Here is an 18,228-nt window from a genome sequence, read left to right on the forward strand (position 1 = left end):
CGCTTGGCTGATGATCGACTATTTACTCGAAAGTTTGAGCGACTTCGTTATTTTACACTTCCGTACAAAACCAGTCATTTTAGAATTTTGACTTTCAACTTTCATATCTTGCTTGGAATCAATACGTATGTTATTGGAACGCTTTTACCACAACCCTTTGTTCAGCATTGGAAACTGACTTTTGAAAAAGTGCCTTATACAGTAAACGGCATTTTACACTTAACTTTATATTATATCTGACACATGCTGTTCTTTCTTTTTTGATACACTTTGAATGTGTATTTTTTCGTCAGTTTATTGGGATTTTTTTTTATTTTTCAGAGGTAAGCTGTGCACTTGCGGAATGAGAAGTATCACGCTCCTTTGCAGCCGAAACTTTACGTTTACGCACTCTCATTATTAAGTTCTGTAATTTGTAATGTTTTGAAATTGAATTCATTGTTAGTAGTTAAACAACGTGATGTTAAAGGTTAAACCATTTGTTCAATGACGTCATGTCTGATAAACACTATTAACTTTTTTTTTAAATAAACGGTAAAATGAAGCTTTAAAACCTCATACCGTACACGCTTTCAAAAACTTTGACGATATTGAAATGCCTAGGCTACTATCTATTCCTGCGGCTTGGACTAACAAGAATTATTTACTTCGTATACACTGAGTTGATTGCCTGTTCTGACGTTGGTATATTGGTTGTGGCCAAGATAAAAGACAAAAGTCTATTTGGGTTTAGTCTTTACTACAACTTTGTGCAATAATTTTAGCATGAGTAAAGGCTGGATAAATGACTGTGGCTCGGCACACATTTTATAGACCAATAGAATTGTTTTGTGTTTATTAGTTAACAAACGTTTTGATTTTCATTTCAATAGAAAGGACAGAAAGGAGAAGCCGGAGACATTCCAAACATTGACGTAAGTGAAAAGTATTTTAAAGTAAAAGTAAAAACAATGAAAACTATTAATACTACAAAAAGTGCTCAATGCTAAGCAAAAAGACAAAGCAGGGCGAATTAAATCAAATATAGTTATTACTATCTGAAGCCTTTACAAATTTAAAAAATAAAAGTATATTGTTATGTAAAATAAAAGACAATAAATGATGGTGATTTAATTTTCCTTCATTTGGCGTCTTGTCACACAATAGTCTATTAACATAAATATGAACAATAAATACTATTAATAAGTACTACAAAAAGTATTCAATGCCAAGCAAAAAAGCCAAGCAGAGCAAATTTCATCAAATATAATTGCTAGTTTCTAAAACCTCTACACTACAGCCTAGGCTACAGAATAGATTCTATTTGAATAAGGATCTACTGATGATCCCAATTTTAGGTTGAAACAGGTTGTAGAGTAGAGGTTTTAGAAAGTAGCAACTATATATGATTTAACATAAGTATAAATAGATTTGAAAAAATCAAAAACACATATTTACGAATTTAATGTGTTTGCTGTAAATTCTTGCACTTGCTTTGTTGTTTCAGCTTGAAGGACCCCCCGGACAGGCAGGACCACCAGTAAGTTTTAAACATAAAATTTATACATAAAATATTGCAAGAAGATACGGCTACAGTGTGACAGCCGTTTTGCATTGCTTTGACGTCGCCTGATGTAAAAACAAAGCAAGAAAGACGTCATTGCTTTTTTAGCTTTTTAAAAATTAATGTCTGATATTATGCATGATCCGTAGGTAAGTCAACAATTTTTTTTTCGTTTTGTCCGATGGAGAGCTTTGTGATTTTGATTAGCAACAGGAATAAATCAATTTTTCTAGATTATTCGTCTTCCTTTTGACTGTAAAACAAGCTCTGTACCCATCACAATGGCTAGGGGCTATGTGAAAGTAATTTTGGTCACAATAAAAAGAAAATTTACTCTATCAAAAGCGATTCTAACGATTTTAAACTTTTTACACAGTTTGTAGCGAAATCTAGACAAAAATAATTCTTCGAAAAAATTTGAAACTATCTTGGCTTAAGCACTTTAAGCTTAATTAACTTGTCATTCTTTAAAGAACGTAGCCCAAAGCTATCTGCTTAACATTTTAAGGTAATGTCTGCCCTCAGAGCTTCACGTGCGCTTCGTTTTGGTTTCAAATTGGCAATAAAACAAAATCGTTTTTATTGTGAAACGAAACAAACCGAACAATATTCTTCACTTCACGAAACCAAGGCAATGAGTTTTACATCCAAATGAAACCGAATACTTCGAAACTTTAAAATAATTTTGTTTGTTGTGAGCACCCAAAATATTGGATGCGTATGAGTGCCATGCGTGCATCATCTGCAGTGGGGCCCACGAGTGTAGGAATAGCTTATAAAACCTGCACGTTAAAAAAAAACTTGATGAAGATATTCAACTCATCTAATTAATCTTTTTAGGGTCTTTCTGGATCTCATGGGCCAGATGGACCTGCTGGCCCCCAAGGACCTAAGGTATGTAGCTCTTGTTTAGCTCTATGATGTTTGTTGTCATTGAAATAGTGCGTGTCTTGGATGATGATCTATGATTTCAGACAGCATATCAACCGTTTTTTTTACATTGATTCAACGTTTGCAGACGTTAAATCAATGTAAAAAATAGTTAATTTGTTGTCTAGAACTGGCTGCTTTCTTGTAGCCTTTTGGTGCTTTTTATGAAACATCACCATTTAGGGGCAGTAAAACAGCTCCCCGGAACCTCAAACAACGAAAAAAAAAATGTTATTACTGCATTTTAAAGTCTGAAAAGTGGGTGGCTTAACTAACTTGTCACTGGTTAATTTCAATGGAATACCTTGCTTGCTGCCATTTAGTAACAACGAGATCTGCTGCAATTGTCATTTCAGTGTTTGGCTAAATTGCTTTTTTTGTTTTTTTTCGGTTTAGGTAGCTTTCGATATGAGCTGCTTGACATGGAAATAACTTTCGTTCTGCTTGAGTGTCTGCTATCTGTGATGTCATTGTAGGTCTTCATGCTCTGTTGCGCGCGAAATTGCGTTAGTCCAAATGCCGACGCCCGACAATGATTTGTCCCAACTTGCAACATGCACAGACGACAGCTATACACGCTTTTAGTGCGACAAGCCAGCTAAAAAAATAATCTTTTTCACGTCTATAAACGTTGTATCAATGTAAAATGATGATTTGTTGCCTTGAAATGAGATATTTGAGACGGTCAGCGCCTAAATCACGCCTTACTGCTCAATAATGTTTATTCTTTCATTCGTAGTACTTTTTAGTTAAATTAGTTTGCTAAAATGTCTGCAGATTTTAGATCAACATAAAATTGTTAGTTTTTTATGACTGGGTTATGGGAGAACGGGAGAGTGCCGCAGTTGAATGAAATATCATTTATAGATTATTACGATATTTCATAAATTTGTACTGAAGTGATCAGTAAGCCATAGTGAACGTGCTTAGTCTGAACAATTGCGATATATTTTGCTTTATTTTTTTTACCAGGGTGAACGTGGCCCCTCCGGGATGCCAGGACAACCAGGGATTCCTGGACAGCCTGGAATAGCAGGACCCCCTGGGGCAGGCTTAGATGGTGTAAGTTGCGTATATTGTTGGTAGTTTTTAAAAATGAGCAAATAAAAATAGGCTACCAATCGACTTAGCAAAGAAAACGTTCGAGCTTGAAAACTGAAATTTTAAAAATGAGTCTGGCAATAAAAAAATTATTGTATTTTGCCAAATTTATTTACATTTTTTCATTTCGAAGGAGCAGGTACATCAAGCTTCAGTATTTGTTAACTAGGCGTTCAAAGGTAGCGATAGGCCTATGTATTTACCTGATAAAGGATGTCTCACAGAGATAAAGAGATGTTTTGTTTGTGTTAAAAACACGTCGAGAAAGAATAAAATATAAATAAGCAAAATAAATAAATAAAATATAAATAAGCAAAAAAATATATTATATTTTTACACCTGCATGACCATTTTTACATCTACAACAGTCCCTACTTTATAATCTACTCCACTCCACTCAGGCTTGAACCGAGACTACAGTAGCCTACTGTATATACTGCATATAAAATTAAATTCACAGTTCTGATATTAGTTCACTCAAAGGGATTTGGTTTGCTATTTGGTTTTATCTTAATTAAGGGCTGGAGACTTTCATACATATATTGACCTGAGAAAATGTTCTATGTTACAGAATTTAGTCAGCGCTCAAACTGGAGGCCAAAAGGGACCATCCGGAGTCATGGCTGCGATGCCAGTAAGCTGCTTTGTAACGAATGTAGGCTATTGATGGTAGCAAGTTGTGCAAATACCGTAACCAGCAATGAATACTTATTTCACTTTGGTGTACAGTACACCCAGCCTAATTGAACGTTTTAACAGAAATTTTGAGGGCTGCAACTTGTGTTGTTATTTTGATATACAATTTGTATATTTTAGATTTAGAGTAGACGTTCTGAGTCATTTCAGATTCAAAAATATTTGCAGTTGACAACCGGTTTTACGCAACGTGCAGTGCTTTTGTATGTGCTTGTTTAGTCAAGCGGCATACCAAAGTATGCTGTTAGTTATACGATTACAGCAGATTTATGTATGCTTTTCCAGCAGCATGTTCAACCATTGTATAAAATAACGATTTGTTTTGTGTGTTATTTTATTTACACGCTGTTTCATTTTTCAAACGTATGTGTTTGCATAGGGAGCTGTAGGCAACAGGGGACCACCAGGAGCGTACGGAACACTTGTAAGTGCAGCTTACGTAGCTATTTTAATATCTTGTGTGATCTATTTTTGCTCACTAAGAGCAGACCGCTTCTGTTTTCACTACTCTGTGAGTAAAGATTGGCTTGATTTATAAAAACCAGTTTGTGTTAACTTTCATCATGTGCTTTCCTCTTGCTCATAATGATGTCTGTTCAATGTCATGTTTGTGTTTTTGTTGCTGCTATATTAAACGTCACAAAATTACAAAATTATTTTAACTTGAATTTTTATCATTTCTTATTATTTTACTTTTGCTGATTTCAAAACATCTTTTTCATAATATTGACGGTTCAAAGTTAATAAAATTAATTCCTTCTTTGGCTTAGAGTTTAAAATTGATGTTTTTCAACATGGATATTATTAGGCAGTTGAGAAAGTTTTCAATTTTGTTTCACTTCCAGCTTTGTAAACTAATTTATAACAAACGACCTCTTGGTATTCTCATACTTTCAGCCACCATCAGTATTTTGTTTTAGTGAATTACGTAATAACTTTTACAAGCTTATTTTTCAAAGAGTCTTTTTAACTTGATTCAACCAAACGCGTATTCTCGTTCAGGGTCCTAAAGGGGTCCGAGGTCAACCTGGCGGAGTTGGAGACATTGGGTCACAGGTAAAATTAAAGAGATCAGTTCAGTTTGTTTTTATTTCTGACCATCACAACGAAAAAACAATATATGACAAATATAGCAGAGGTCTAGAAAAAAGTAGAAGCGACAAAACGCGAACATTATAACGTGCATGATATCAAAGCAAGACAATCAGTTAATATGGCGCGGTCGCAACACCTCAAAGGAAACCACTTTTAATCATTGTGTCTGCTACTAAATGTTGGGTTAGAACTTAATCATGTAACACCGCTCAACTGTTTATGATTAATAAAGTGACTTACTATGGCAATGCCTTTGAGAGCATAAAGGGTTCTACGTGGTTTTGATGGTTCTTACGTGATTTTGAAACTATCTAGAAATAACATTCTTTTCCGAAACTTCATTTTGACAAGATTTCAAACCAGATGAGGCATTTGAACTTCTGAAGCAACCAAGTGACTGAATTAACCTCTTCTTTATATGAACTTTCAGTTAATAAAAAGTGTCCTACGTCAAAAATGAATATCTCTTCATTCAAACGTAGAGCTATCCAAGTTGGATTTCATTAAAAACCATACGCTTTGAGAGTTAAACGTTAAGTAGTTCTACGTATACTGAAATACAGCGAAGAAGTTAAGCAAAGAATGAAATTGGCTGTATAGACTACTGTCAGTAGGAGGCTACATGATAGTATAATTTTTTTCTATCAGTTTTGGAATTTAGTAGAGTCTAATCAAATATTATTAAAGGTTTATAAATAGTCTTGAATGCTTTTTTATTTTTTCAGGGTTCACCTGGACAAATGGGAGCCATTGGAATTTCTGGAAAAGATGGAAAAGACGTAAAATCATATGCGAAACTACATTGTAGTTGCTGCAAATAAATGCAGTGTCCATCTAACTTTATGTGTTGAATCGCAAAACTGATACTTTCTTTTTGCTTTTATTTTACTGTCAATTTATAATACGGTAGACTCCGCTTAACTGGATCACTTCAGGCAGAGGGCTTTTGATCCAGTTAGCCGAATGATCCAGTTAGCCGAATGATTCACTTAGCCGAAAAGATACATTACTGAATTGAAAAAACGATCAAGTTTTATTTAGTCATCAAAGCAAGCCAAGTTGTAAAAGAAATAATGAAATAAGACTTGATAATCAATACAGTAATATTTATTTATACTGTATTAAAATTAGTATTAGTATCATTTCAGTACAGTATTATTTCTGCTGAATAAAACGCAATATAGGCAAAAGAGTAACTTTCACCAGCGAGGTATCTGCATTGATAGTGTTAATGCTTAGCTAGTTTTTCTACAGTGCAAAATTGACATAAATCATGAGACATTGTCTAATGTCGCATGCGCACATTTAGCGTTTGATCTAACTTATACACTATTTGACGTGAATCAATATTTACTTTCAAGCTTATGGCATCATTCCTAGCATTAGATGCACCATAACACCACGCCTTTACTATTTTCAGTTTTTGTGTGTGGTAATGTGTTAGTGTACTGCAATACTGCATGCATATTCAAATATTTAAAATTGCAATGCATTAATTCAAATATTTAAATACGCTATGAAAGTAAACTTGTCGGTATATATTTACTTTCATGGCGTATTTGAACTGAGTCTTGTATGTGTTCTTCGTCAACCATGTTACAATCAACCACAGGGTGAAGATGGAAAACCGGGAAAACAGGGTGTTGCTGGTGCTGAAGGACCTAAGGTATGACCACTTGTTGTGCAGGACTATTTATTAACCATCCCATGTTTGTATTGTTTTCTTTTCGTACTACTGTCAAGTGTATATTTTTTAAACACAGCGTTAAGTTATTTTACCTAATAAGTAGCCTGTTATGCCAGCATATTTTTTGGCCTCAATAGTCAATACCTGATGATTTTGCAGTCAAAAAAGCATATCCTGATGAAACCCCCACTAAGTTTAAACTTCTTTCCTTTTTTGCATAAAAGACATATGAAATCAGCAGCAAACGAAACTATCATATTTGTTTAATTATTAAACTTAACCTCGACTGCTGCTTGGCCGAAAGAACTTACGACCACGCTTACGACTTTCGAAAGGGTGTCGGTTAGACTTCTATTGAAAATAAGATCGTATCTATGTGATGGCATGGCAATGTTGAGAGCGGAGTGTAATTTTTGAAATTCAGACTCCAATTCGACTCCGAAATTTTGTTGTCAGTTTACATTCCGCATCCACTCCATTCCAAAATTACATTCGAAGTAACGTAATACTTCTTCTTCTATCGAGTCTTCTAAAGTTCGTTGATACACCACAGATTGACACATTCTTCCGCAACGGAGTTATACACTGACAGGTCCCACCTACTACACCGGGTGGCAAGCCGAGGGCAAACAAGAAGGTGGTCCGCTGTTTGGGGCTCGGTGCCACAGATACATGCAACTGGGCCCGTGTCGTAGCCCCACTTCACCATTGCAGACTTAGTGAGTCCAACACCGGTTCGGAGTCGGTTTAATGTTTTCCACTTTGCCCAAGTAGCGTTTGCTCCTGGGGAGAGGGACTATGATGGTGGGACCTTCATTTCAGTGTATGATGGGTCATTTTCGAATTGTTGTTTCCATTGCTTAAGTCTTGTTTCTTTATTTGTTGAGGTTAGTGGCTGAACGTGTTAGGAAGCTTTTTCTTGATTTCAACCGGGTTTGGCAGCAGTTTGTCCATATAGAGGATGTTTTTCATCACATGTTTGTTTTAGCCTTTCAGCTTGACTGTTAACGTCTCTTCTTATGTGTAACGTAATACTAGCCAATACATATAACACAAAATAGCCAAGAGGTACAAAAATCTTTGACCACTTCGGTAGCAAGTAGTTGTATGTTTTTAGTGGCGTGCACTAATCGACAACTACAAGCAGAACTGTACAGAATTAATTTGATTTAACAAAATGCAAAGCTGCTGAACTAAACTCCGAATTCACTCTGGTCCGAAACTTTTGTGAGAAATGAGATTCCAATTTACTCCATTTTCTGAAAATCGGACAGATTCCGGATCCACTTCGACTCCACGCCATGCTCGACTTTATAGCATGGCACTGAATAAAATGTCTTAAGAGGGACACAAAAATTGGCTTTTTTTCTTTCTGTTCACTTGATTTAAGTCTTACGAGCATTGTCTGGATACGACGGGGCAACGTTAGTTCTGACAAAGCAGTGTTAAAAATTAAACAACGATTCATCAGCGCAGAAATCAGAATGGATGTGGTTTTGAAAAGCCAAACTTAGTAGTACATTTGGTAACACGTATTATTTATGACTGCTTATTTCACCCATGTTTCACCGCAAAAGTGATTTTAACAAGAATCTTATCACAACAGAAATTGTTGCAATGCACGAAACAAAAATTTGGAATTAATATTTTGAATATGTGTTGCACACTGTTGATAGAAGAACATCCTAAATCTTAAAACGGAAAAAAAAATATTATAACACCACACCACATAAGGTGATAGTCGTATGACACCAGAACATGATTAGACTGCTGAGGGCAAGCATGGTTTTGGCAACTAATCAAATTTCCACTTTTAGGGCCCCCGTGGTATAGCAGGAGTTCCTGGAATATCTGGGTCGAAAGGACAAAGAGTGAGTACTTTCCTACTGTTCATTTTACTATAGTGATATATATAGTAGTCTTTGTGTTTTTTTTAGCAAATACCACTTGAATTATCCAGACATTATCTGTGTCATAGGCACAATGTTTGTGCACTGCCAGTGTTTTTTTTAAGGTGTTTTGGGGGACCGAAACGCTTCCCCGAATTTCTCCAGCGGTTTCCCAAAATTTGGACTTGCAACTACAGTAGAAAAGTAATGGTCGTTTCTCGCTATGTCTTAAGCAAATATGGCTATTTTTTGGTATTTAAATGAAACACTTGCGGTCTCTTAAAACTACTTAGCGGTCACCCAAACCAAACCTTAAAAAAAAAAACTGTGCACTGCCATCTTCATCTTCATAATTTTATTTTGTAACTAAATCGTATCTTTTCCTGTAAAAAAGGAGAACCTATGATAGGAATATTGCAGTAATGCAGTATCTGGGTTTTGTGTTTTGACTTTCTTGGTATTTTGTATTCACTTTGCTTCGTATGACGGAAAAAAAGTGAAAGTTGGTGAAATGAATAATGACTTTAATTTTTTCTTGTGTTTGCATTATTCAACATTGCGTTAATTTTAAACTATCAGACAACAAAATGCAATATTAATAAAACAGGTCAAACGTTAAATTTTCGTTTAATAGGCCTTGCAACTGCCTTGAAACAGTGCCGTGTAAATCTGCACCAAAACATGACAAAAGAAACATAGGCCTGCAAAGCTAACTGTGTTCAATGGATATTCAACTAAACATTGTTGGCTAAAATTTTTCCCAAACAAAACAGATTTTGGTATTTTTGCTCTTTCCAGGGCCATCCGGGATCTATTGGAAAGAAGGGAGAACTAGGACAGCCTGGTGGTAACGTAAGTGTAACGTCTATTCAACGTTTTTACTTTACAAGAGTTCTTTAGCAGGAGTTTGGTGCGGTGACTTTTACAGAAGCGTAAATTGTGACTTGATTTGACTTTCAAGTTGTGTCTGTTTGATGTGCATCCATGACGTTGTGAATAAATGATTGATTCAGAAACAATATAAACAAAATGTATTAATTACGGTGGAAGTTTGCTCCCTGTTCGTTGGTAGATGCGGTCATCTAAGCACTGCTTCTACAATCAGCAGTGTTTCAGTTGTTTTACGAAATCGGAAATGGCACTCTCCTTGAATTAGTTCTTGTATTTACTCGAATTGTTGGTTGATGACCGTGCTGATCTTATTTTTGCGTACAGTCTAGACATAATTTTTCAGGCTTACGTCATAGTGACTAATTCGATCTCAAATCATTGCACTGTTGCCGCTTTATTTCTTTTTGTTTCTTTTGTTTCATCATTCTTTTTCAACCGCACTGTTTCTTCTTCATTCTGACAAGGAAAAATAAGTTCGGATTAAATTGATTCACCTTCCATAGCTCCGTTTCTAGCACTAGTTGCAGCGTTCATCTGATGAAAGTGAAAGTTAAAGCATCAGATGAACGCTGCAACTCGTGCTAGAAACAATAATTGTCCTGATGAACATCCAAGCTTTTCAGTATTTAGTTCTATAGCTCCATTACCCCATCAAGTGATTTTTAAAAGATTGTTTTGCTTTTGTTGGCAATGCAAGCAATCACTTGTCGAAACTGTTATTTTTCACCAATACTGTAGAAGCGGCGAATTAGGTGGATATTTCTTATTTGTCAGACTAGAGACACTTAAATTGTTGAAATGTTTTCTTAGGGCGAGCAAGGCAAGGTTGGAGTACAAGGGCCGTTAGGTCTACAAGTAAGTATCTTTATATAACTGTTTCGTATTTATTAGCATGCATTTTATTTTTGGAAAGGTTTACTCTCTTTTATACCGTATACGAATAGGCATATTTTCGTGCTTTCAAAAATAATGAAATATCATATCAAAAATGCATCAACTAGTTACTAAAACAGTAGATATATTTTTCCTTTTTTTATTTGCTTAGATTTTCAAATTATCATAACTCTTCGTACTGGTATTGTGAAAATTGATATATCTTGAAGCTTCTAAGTAAATTTGATTGAATTAAGCAACGCAATCTGGCCAAAGCTAAGCATTGGAATCATTAAAAAAATCTTTTCAATTAGGGTCCCAGAGGTATGCCAGGAGATCGAGGAAGAACTGGTTCTGCAGGGATACAGGTGATGAGAAGCTATAGAGCGTACTGATGAAAAGCAAGGCCGCAAGCGTGCTGATGCGTTGCTTGTGTTTTGTATTTGGTTAAAATTTAGAAATAGCTCTTGAGGGCGCTGTTTAAAGTATTTATATCTTCTATTTAAAGTATCGCTTCGAAGCAGTTTTTTTCGTGATCTTTATCTAATTTGTAATCAAAGACGATTAAGAAGGAACAAGAGTGTTACTGTCGGCAGTCAAGAAGAACCACCAAACTGTTAAAGTGTGAACACAGCGTTTGTTGATGTATGGTATCGTGCTTTCAATGGCAAAGTAATTTAGGTTTTTGAATAACTTATTCTTCTTTTTTAATGTAAAATTTTGGGTACGATAAAGGTATTTCTGTTTTGAGCATATTACAAACCAATGCCTTTGCAACAAGATTTTATTCAACAGGGTGTAAGAGGTGCTGATGGTTTGTCTGGGAAATCTGGGCCATCGGTAAGTTAACTTACTTTGTCAACATTATCCTATGCTTGTTACTAATGTAGATTTTGTCATACATGTACCAATTGTACCATGTTCACCAAAAGAATGTGTAGTACGCACACCAATCTTTTTTGGAACTATTTGAAGCGGTATTGACAGAAATATAGTTCATTCACTTTAAAAGAAAAAAATATGCGTCAAACTAAATCACGCTCGATGTACCAAACGTATTTTTGTGTTTGCCTAAATCTAATGCATTCTAATTTTTACTTGTTCAATTTTAGGGCCCAATGGGTACCTCTGGTCCACCAGGTTTTCCGGGTAGTCCAGGTGCAAAGGTGGGTTACTTTGATTTTTTTGGGTTTATAGTTTGCCATTTACCAACAAACCTGAAATCTTCCAAAACGTTCAAACTCTTAACAAAGTAAATACTGGAAGCGATCATAGAATACTGAGGAGCATTGTCAAATTAGACATTCAGAAAGAAAGAAGAAAGTTATTTCGGTCAAAAAACAAACCATTACGAATAGATCTTTTTCACAAATTGTCATTCCAGTTGGATTTGAAAAATCAGTTTCAAGCCTCGAAAGATCAACCAATCAATTACACAGGAAATACAGTTGTCTGGTTTGATCTTGTGCCTATTAGCTCGGGCTAAAATGATCGGGCTAAAAAAAACAAACCATTACGAATAGATCTTTTTCACAAATTGTCATTCCAGTTGGATTTGAAAAATCAGTTTCAAGCCTCGAAAGATCAACCAATCAATTACACAGGAAATACAGTTGTCTGGTTTGATCTTGTGCCTATTAGCTCGGGCTAAAATGATTTGCTGCAATGATGCTCTTTTTAATATTGAAATAGAGAAATTGAAACAAATGTTTTATAATAATGGTTATCCAAAATTGTACTTTGAGAAAATATTGAATCGTTTTATCTCTGAGAATTCCAACCAAAAAGAAAAGGCTGAAAATGAGTTAAATGTGAAGCATTGCTTGTCCATTCCGTTTGTGGGAAAAGAATCCAAAACGTTTGCTCGTAAAATCGGACAGTTTATGAAAAATAAATTTGATGTGGACGTTTTTCCTGTTTATAAAACATTTAAAATTAGTTCGTATTTTCAACTAAAGTCCCAGACGCCTTCGTCTCTCTGCTCAAATGTCGTATATTGTTTTACATGTCCGTGTGATTCGGCATTGACGTACATCGGTATGTCCACCAGACATTTGACCACGAGAGTACGGGAGCATCTGAACTTTAGAGACTTAAAGAAAAGTGCCATCAAGGACCATATCATGGATTGTTCTTTTTGCACAGATCAAAAATTCTCTGCTGACTCATTTAAAATTTTACGCAAAGGCAAATCCCAATTTGACACAAAAATTCAGGAAGCGTTGTTAATCAAACGCTACAATCCAAATCTAAACAAACAATTATTTGCCAGTGGCGCCTCCATTCTCCTTAATATTTATTAGCCTAGTTGTATCACGTACTCCGTGGTGCAAATTCGTTTGTAACTTAATCATGCAGTTGCCTTTTCTTAATGTAATTTTTCGTCTGTCTGTATGTTTTCCACTCCAGTGCTTTCAATCGTGCGTGTTTCTCGATGCTTTTAGTTAGTTACGGTAGTCACTGTCAAGAAGTGAAATTTATTGTAGTTTATAATTATTTACAGATTCCTGATGAGGACTTAAGTTAAGTCGAAAACGTTTGATATGTTGAACTATTTGTAAATATGTAATATACTGTTGTAATGCTCAACCCTGTGTTATTGTTGTGTCTTGCCTGTCTTTGGTATAAAAAAGCAAACTCTCTCCCGAAACTATAAATACAGTTGAAGATTTAAATAACAGTATCGTTATCAATCTTACAAAAACAGCAGAAAAGTATAGAGAAGTAAAGCCTAACAATGGTTCAAAACTGCCAACAGAAACTTTAAACCTTATGAAGAAGCGTAGAGATCTCAAGCAACCAATATCAGCAAGGAACAAAATCGAAAAAGCAGAACTTGACAAACTCATCAGTAAAAAACAAAGAAGAGACATAAGAAAATACAACCCTGATGTTGTTGAAGAAACAATTCGGATAGGTCGAGGCTTTAAAGCTGCCAAAAGGAAGCTCAGCTTGGGAAAAATTCATATGACTGGAATAAAAGAACAAGATGGCTCTATTACGAAATGCAAAAACCGGATAATAGAAAGAACAAGAGAATTCTATCAAAATCGCTATGCTAGCAATCAGGGTCAAGGGCCTGTCGACAACTCCAGTGACAAATCTCAAATTTTAGCAACCACTCCAGAAGTAAATATCTCTGAAATAAAACATGCAATTGGTCAGATGAAACGAAATAAAGCGTCTGGTGAAGATAATATCACGCCTGACCTAATCAAAGATGCAGAAGAAACAATTTCTTCACCTCTTGCCCATCTGTTTACGGAATGCATTAAAACAAGACAAACTCCTTCCAACTGGAAGAATGCTATCCTCATACTTCTTCATAAGAAGGGAGACCAAAACGACTTGGGAAACTATCGTCCGATTAGTCTTCTTCCAACAATTTACAAACTTTTTACCCGAGTAATTACCAACAGAATTGCTAAAAATTTGGACTACCACCAACCGAGAGAACAAGTAGATTTTAGGGAAGGGTTTTCAACCATGGACCACTTGGATACTATCAACCAATTAATTGAAAAAACAAACGAATATAACATCCCACTCTGCCTTGGACTAATAGATTATAAAAAAGCGTTTGACTCTGTTGAAACATCAGCTGTCATTTTAGCACTGGAAAAACAGGGAATTGACCAATCATACACTCAACTTCTCAAAACATTTACGCGGAAAATACATCTATAATTCGGCTGCACAAAGACTCTGAACCATTTCAGATGTACGTCAAGGTGACACAATATCTCCAAAACTTTTTACAGCAACCTTAGAAGAAATTTTTAAGCAACTAACTGGGAAGAAAAAGGAATCAAAACTGATGGTGGATACATAAACCATTTACGTTTTGCTGATGACATCATCCTTATATCTGAGCAACCTAAACAACTGCAAACAATGCTAAGTGAACTCAATACAGAAAGCAAAAAGATTGGCCTTCATATGAACTTTAACAAATCGAAAGTTATGTTTAACAAACTGGCAGACATCGGCAGCAATATTCTTTTGGACGGAGCGACTATCGAAAAAGTTGATCACTATATATATATATCTTGGCCAAAAAATTACAACCAACTCCAATAAAGAAGATGAAATCAAAAGAAGAATATCACTTGGATGGCAAGCCTTCGGAAAAGCAAGTTCGATATTTAAGTCAAAACTGCCTCTTTCTCTCAAGAAACAAGTCTACGATCAATGCATCCTTCCAACCGCTACATATGGTGCAGAAACTTGGAACCTTACAAAGATATTAACACTTAAACTAAGAACTATGCAGAGAGCACATGAACGAATCATGATGGGTTTAACATGGCGAGATAAAAAGACTGCCGAATGGATCAGGAATCAAACGAAATTACGAGATACATTAAGCACAATCAAGAAACTAAAATGGTCCTGGGCAGGTCATATAGCAAGATATCAGGACAATAGATGGACTAAAAAATTAACAACATGGACACCACGAGAAACCAAAAGAAAGAAAGGAAAACCAAAAGTAAGATGGAGGGACGACATTGACAAACAATGCAATACAACCAATTGGTACCAACTAGCACATAATCATGTAAATTGGCATGAAAAGGGGAAGGCTTACGCTCTGCAGTGGGCTCTCACAGGCTGAAAATGATGATGGTGATGATGATAGTTTGCTATAAAAAAAAGAAAAAACGGTTAAAGTCCAAACTAATGATAAAGTTCTGAAAATATTTAATGCTATACTGCAATAACTCCAAAAAACACAAAATCACTGGTGCTGTAAAGCCACGTGCTTGTCATTTTACTCCAGTTATACAAAATTTATTGCTCTCAGTCTCACCCAGATAGCAAAATCAGACGTTTTTAGACGTTAACGTTAATTCTATGTAAAAATAATAGATTTTGCTGTCAGGACAGCTGCTTTTTTACAACGGAATGAGTTCATTATTAACAATTAGTCTGCTAGTAGAAAATGCTTGTTAATAAACGTCAAAGTTAATCTTACTCGTTCATGTTATTTGGTTTTCTTACCAAGAAGAAAGGTCCTCTTACCCAGATATCAAAACCTATCATTTTAAAATAAATTCACCGTCTACAAACCTTAAACAAAGAGTTTATCTGGCGGAAGAATTCGTCAAGTATTGTTGTACCACAAAACGATTGCTAGTTTTTATAGTCTTTTTGATTTTCTATTCATTGAATTTCAAATCGACTTCTTAATTTAGGGTGAAGCTGGACCAACAGGTTCAAAGGGTCCGGAAGGACCTCAAGGTACCCGTGGTGACTCTGGCAACCCTGGTCGTCTCGGTCCAGTTGGCCTAACGGTGAGTAACGTTTTTGTAAAGCTGTGTGTGTAAATAACAAAGTCAGTAGATTTATCCGCTCTCTTCATTTACACTGTTACAATTCTGTTTTGCTTGTTTCAAATATTTATTGGTGACACGTCTGCGAGACGCCAAGTCGGTATGTAACGCTACTTTGTTGGATTAAATTTGGAATTTTTAATCATACGACCAGGGTTTGATACCAAGCAAAGTTGATGCCAGAAAACATAATTTACTTTGCAAGAGTGTGAAATTACTTAGATTCTGATGAATGCGGAAATGGTGGCGTTGCAAACTTAATATGACAAAAATGCTTCTCCATTTTGGAAACTCAATTTCTGAGCATTGATAAATACTGCTTGCCACCTTTGTTCTCCCACTCAGCAAAATCTGTCATTTTTACATTGGTTCAACGTCTGTCAAAGTTGAATCAATGTAAAATGACGTATTTTGTTGACTAGGCTAATGACGTATTGATGACTATTTTTTCAGATAACTAACATGAGCATTTTTCATCCACAGTAAGAACGATAGTAATCTCAGTAAAAAGCATGTGAGATTACCGTCAGATTTTTAACTTTATATGTTCCTATAGGGTCCAAGAGGAATAGACGGATCACCTGGATCCAAAGGATCATCGGTAACATATGCACTTAGTTGGCTGATAATTAAGTTATAGGCTTAAATGAAAACCGTGTTTGATACATTGTTTTCAAACATCGATTTGTGCATGCATTGTTATTGCAGTTTTGAAAATTCTTGGTTATAAGTTATACTTTGAACAAGCGAGATGCAGTTGCATTTTCGCCGACCTACTTTTCACGGTGAGCGAGTAAATGGCATTGATTTAATGTTTTGTGTATGTTATAACCAGTAATTTAAAACTGTCAGAGCACTTTCGTTTTGTAAAAGTGTAAAAAAATTGTACGTTAGACTCATAGACACCACGCACTCGTTTCTTGAGAGTTATTCTTTGAAGATTTATTGAGTAGAATTCCGAAAATTGGAGCTGACTTGGGTTTGGTGAAATAGTGACATTCAGTATTGCTCAGTATCAAAAGATGTAGGCTCCTGGCAAATTTTCGAGCGCAAACAAGGTCTTGAATAATAATTCTCTATTTCATGATTGTGCTATGGCTAGACTTTTTAATATTTTAAACTTCGTTGAGAAATAATGCATTGGATTTTTCGTTAGTTGACGGAAATTGAATTGAAATTGGGTTATTTGTACCTGCAATGTACCATACAGCTGATGCGATCTTTATCAATGTATTTTTGCTTATTTGATACAGGGAAGTAGCGGACCTGGTGGCCCTCCTGGTCGTCCTGGGACCCGTGGCACTTCTGTAAGTAGTGAATCATTTTTAATGATGGAAATTTATCATAGTCATATAAAAATCTAAAGGTTCCAATCAAACATCACAATGGAAAATAATACGAGACAGTCGAGACATACTTTATAAGTCACTTCATGGAATATTCATTTGCAAACTGCATTATTCTGCTATTCATGACATAAAGTGTGTTTCTGAGTTCAAAGTTGCGTGAATTATTGAATGATTCAATATTGTTTTATTCCTGTTTATGACTAAACCTGCAGTTAGATTATTGTGTATGTCAATATTAACAGTGCTGCCACATACTTGTCAATATTGGTGCCGATCTCATTTATGTGATATTGTTTACGCATGCTTTTTAATCAATCAATTATCACCGTAAGTCAATCTCATTCCAGGGAGGACAAGGCAGTGTTGGACGGTCGGGACCAAAAGGAAGTCAAGTATGTTTGATAGTTTTGTTATCATCGGCAACCTATTCTTCTGAGGAAAAGTTATGCCTCACTAAATTTATTCTGTGACATGCTTTAAGGCAGACATAAAATTTAGTTCTACATTTTCCAATTTGGTTAGTCCCAATCTCTGATCATTGGTTATGGCCTGACTGACTGACTAGGATACTACATCACACATTTTAATTACAGCGATTTAGAACAGCTGAGTTATTACACAGTGCGAAACAGACATGTTATCGTTAAGTAGCAACCCTCAGATGCTGAGCTCCTAGATTTTGCCAGTGTTTTTATTGCCAAAAGATTTATGGCTGAATTTGAAAACTATCACCCTCTTCGTTTTTTTTTGGGGGGGGAGGGGAGTTGTAACAATCATAGGCGCCTAACTATTTCTTTGGCCGTGGGGGCGAAAGCGTGTTTCATCAAGCAACGTAAAT

The 18,228-nt window shown here is 35.6% G+C and overlaps 1 protein-coding gene across 1 annotated transcript in view; it reads left to right on the forward strand.

The window, feature by feature from the left end:
* LOC145766232 (uncharacterized) overlaps positions 1-18,228 on the forward strand; it is a 44,219-nt gene that overhangs the window by 4,206 nt on the left and 21,785 nt on the right. The window contains exons 2-20 of the mRNA XM_082577901.1: positions 871-914; positions 1,487-1,519; positions 2,384-2,437; positions 3,446-3,535; positions 4,146-4,208; positions 4,650-4,694; positions 5,273-5,326; positions 6,091-6,144; positions 6,978-7,031; positions 8,870-8,923; positions 9,740-9,793; positions 10,643-10,687; positions 11,020-11,073; positions 11,501-11,545; positions 11,818-11,871; positions 15,904-16,002; positions 16,598-16,642; positions 17,295-17,348; positions 17,738-17,782. Of these exons, the coding sequence (XP_082434027.1) occupies positions 871-914; positions 1,487-1,519; positions 2,384-2,437; positions 3,446-3,535; positions 4,146-4,208; positions 4,650-4,694; positions 5,273-5,326; positions 6,091-6,144; positions 6,978-7,031; positions 8,870-8,923; positions 9,740-9,793; positions 10,643-10,687; positions 11,020-11,073; positions 11,501-11,545; positions 11,818-11,871; positions 15,904-16,002; positions 16,598-16,642; positions 17,295-17,348; positions 17,738-17,782 (1,040 nt within the window). The remainder of the gene's footprint in view (positions 1-870; positions 915-1,486; positions 1,520-2,383; positions 2,438-3,445; positions 3,536-4,145; positions 4,209-4,649; positions 4,695-5,272; positions 5,327-6,090; positions 6,145-6,977; positions 7,032-8,869; positions 8,924-9,739; positions 9,794-10,642; positions 10,688-11,019; positions 11,074-11,500; positions 11,546-11,817; positions 11,872-15,903; positions 16,003-16,597; positions 16,643-17,294; positions 17,349-17,737; positions 17,783-18,228) is intronic.

The sequence above is a fragment of the Aplidium turbinatum genome, chromosome 3 (assembly GCF_918807975.1).
Source record: "Aplidium turbinatum chromosome 3, kaAplTurb1.1, whole genome shotgun sequence".
Taxonomy (NCBI): Eukaryota; Metazoa; Chordata; class Ascidiacea; order Aplousobranchia; family Polyclinidae; genus Aplidium; species Aplidium turbinatum.